Below are 2,090 nucleotides of genomic sequence, written 5' to 3'. Positions count from 1 at the left end.
GATGCTGCTGCTGTTGTTGCTGCTGCTGCCGTTGCTGTTACTCTTATTGTTGCTGCTGCTGATGTTACTGTTGCCGCTGCAGTGGCACTTTCTGGACACGCCAGCGCTGCTGCGCCTGCAGCAACTTCTGGCATTTTTGCTTTGCTGCAGCAACGAACAATTGCTGCTGCGTGTCTGCTGCTGCACTTTAGGTTAGAGTCGGAGCTGCAAGCAGCAAGAGCTGAAGCTGCGTGTCTGAAGGAAGCAGCAGCAGGGAGCCGCAGCAAGCAGCAACAGTTGCAGCAGCAGCTGGAATTCAAGGCAGCAGAGCAGGCAGAAGTTCTCTCTATTCTGCAGGCTGTGTGGCAACAGGCAGAGGCAGCAGCAGCAGCAGTATCTCGGGAACTTTCGAGCAGCAAAAGCAGCAGCAGCAACGGAAGCAGCAACATCAAGAGCAGCAGCAGGAACAGCAGCAGTGCCAGGAGCAACGACAGCAGAAGCGCCACCGCAGCTCCTCCACCAGATGCACACAACAACAGCAACGCCGCCAACAGCAGCAGCAGCAGCAGCAGCAGCAGCGACAACGTGCAGCAGCACGCGCTGCGTGTAGCGCGTGGGGTTTCTGTATTGCAGAGCCTCCTAGGCGAGTTGCGGCGACGGCTGCTTGAGGCTGAGGCTGCCTGCGAGCAGCAGCAGCAGCAGCAGCAGCGGCTGCAGCAGCAGGTGCAGCAGCAGCAGCAGCAGCTGGAGGAGAAAGACAAGGAGCTGCTGCAGGAAAGAGACACCTCCGCACGGCTGCGCAGGCAGTGCAGCGCAGCAGCAGCAAAAACGAAGCAGCTAGCTGCTGCTTCTAAGGAGTATCAGCGAGCAGCACTAGATCTGGGATTAAAGACTAGCACTCCGCAGAAGCTGTGGGGCGCAGCAGCAGCAACAAAGGCAGCAGCAGCAACAGCCGCTGCAGCGGCTGCTGCGGCTGCTGCGGCTGCAGCTGCGGGCACGGCAAAGCCGGCTGCCAACACGCCAGATACTGCTGCTGCTGCTGCTGCTGCTGATCTCAACGCCCCGATTCACTTGCCGCTGTTGCTAAGCAGCAGCAGCGTCACACAAGCAGCAGCAGCAGCAATAGCTTCGGAGGCCACTAGGCTCTTCAGTGCCGCACAGCAGCAACAGCAGCAACAGCAGCAGCAACAGCAACAGCAACAGGCACTAGGCTGCCAGGGTCCATCAGTTCGGGCTTCTGACGTTTTAGAGACACCTCAGCAGCAGCAGCAGCAGCAGCAGCAGCAGCACGGGTACCCACATCAGATGGCAATGCTGCTAGGACAGCGAATTGGGGACCCCGCTGAGAAGCAGCAGCAGCAGCACGATATTGGTTTGGAGAGCTCACAAAGCTTTGCGACAACTGCAACAGAACCAGCAACTGCTGCTGCTGCCTCTGCAGCAGCAGCAGCAGCAGCAACACAAAAGGCCAACAACCCACTTCAAGAAACCCATGAAGAGCCAGCAGCTGTGCGCAGAGCAACGTCTGCATGCAACACGCAACAGCAGCAGCAACAGCAGCAGCAACAGCAGCAGCAGCAGCAGCAACACTGCTGCGGGCAAGTCTGCAGCGTAGAGGGCTACGGCAGCAGCTGCTGCTGCATGTGGGGTGCTGCTGCGTCTCCTCGCAGCTGCTGCTGCGCTGCCATCCCTCGCTGTCCTTGCTGCAGGGATGCTGCAGCAGCGGCTACAGAGTCGTCGTCATCAGCAGCCGCAGCAGCAGTAGCAGCAGCGGCTGCTGCTGCTGCTGCAGCTGCTGCTGATTCTGGAGTCTGCTGCTGCAGCGTCACCTCTGATGAGACCAGCTCAAGACACAGCAGCCTGCGGACAGACCTGAAGCAGCTGAGGAAACTGCTGCTGCAGGACCCCAACCGCCCTGCTGCTGCGGCTGCTGCTGCTGCTTCTGCAGCTGCTGCTAGTAGCACCAGAAGAGACACAAAGACAACAGCTGGCTGCTGCACCCGCTGCAGGGGCTCTGGGGAGGGGCTTCGTGCTCAGCAGCACCAGCTGCTGCTCCTGCAGCACGAGCAGCACCAGCGGCTGCAACAACAGCAGCAGAAGCTGCTGCAGCA

The 2,090-nt window shown here is 60.0% G+C and overlaps 1 protein-coding gene across 1 annotated transcript; it reads left to right on the top strand.

Moving 5' to 3' along the window:
- Position 1: 1 nt before the first annotated feature.
- ETH_00026290 (uncharacterized protein) lies at positions 2–2,030 on the top strand (the record flags this gene model as incomplete). Its single annotated transcript, XM_013375170.1, has 2 exons — positions 2–36; positions 192–2,030. Coding segments are annotated over 2 exons (1,874 nt in total), but the record flags the coding sequence as incomplete, so codon positions are not given.
- Between the last annotated feature and the right edge of the window lie 60 nt (positions 2,031–2,090).

Source organism: Eimeria tenella, genomic scaffold (assembly GCF_000499545.2).
Source record: "Eimeria tenella Houghton genomic scaffold, Eth_scaff259, whole genome shotgun sequence".
Lineage (NCBI taxonomy): Eukaryota > Apicomplexa > Conoidasida > Eucoccidiorida > Eimeriidae > Eimeria > Eimeria tenella.
Note: the sequence above shows the minus strand (reverse complement) of the source record. Positions and strands in the feature narration are given on the sequence as shown.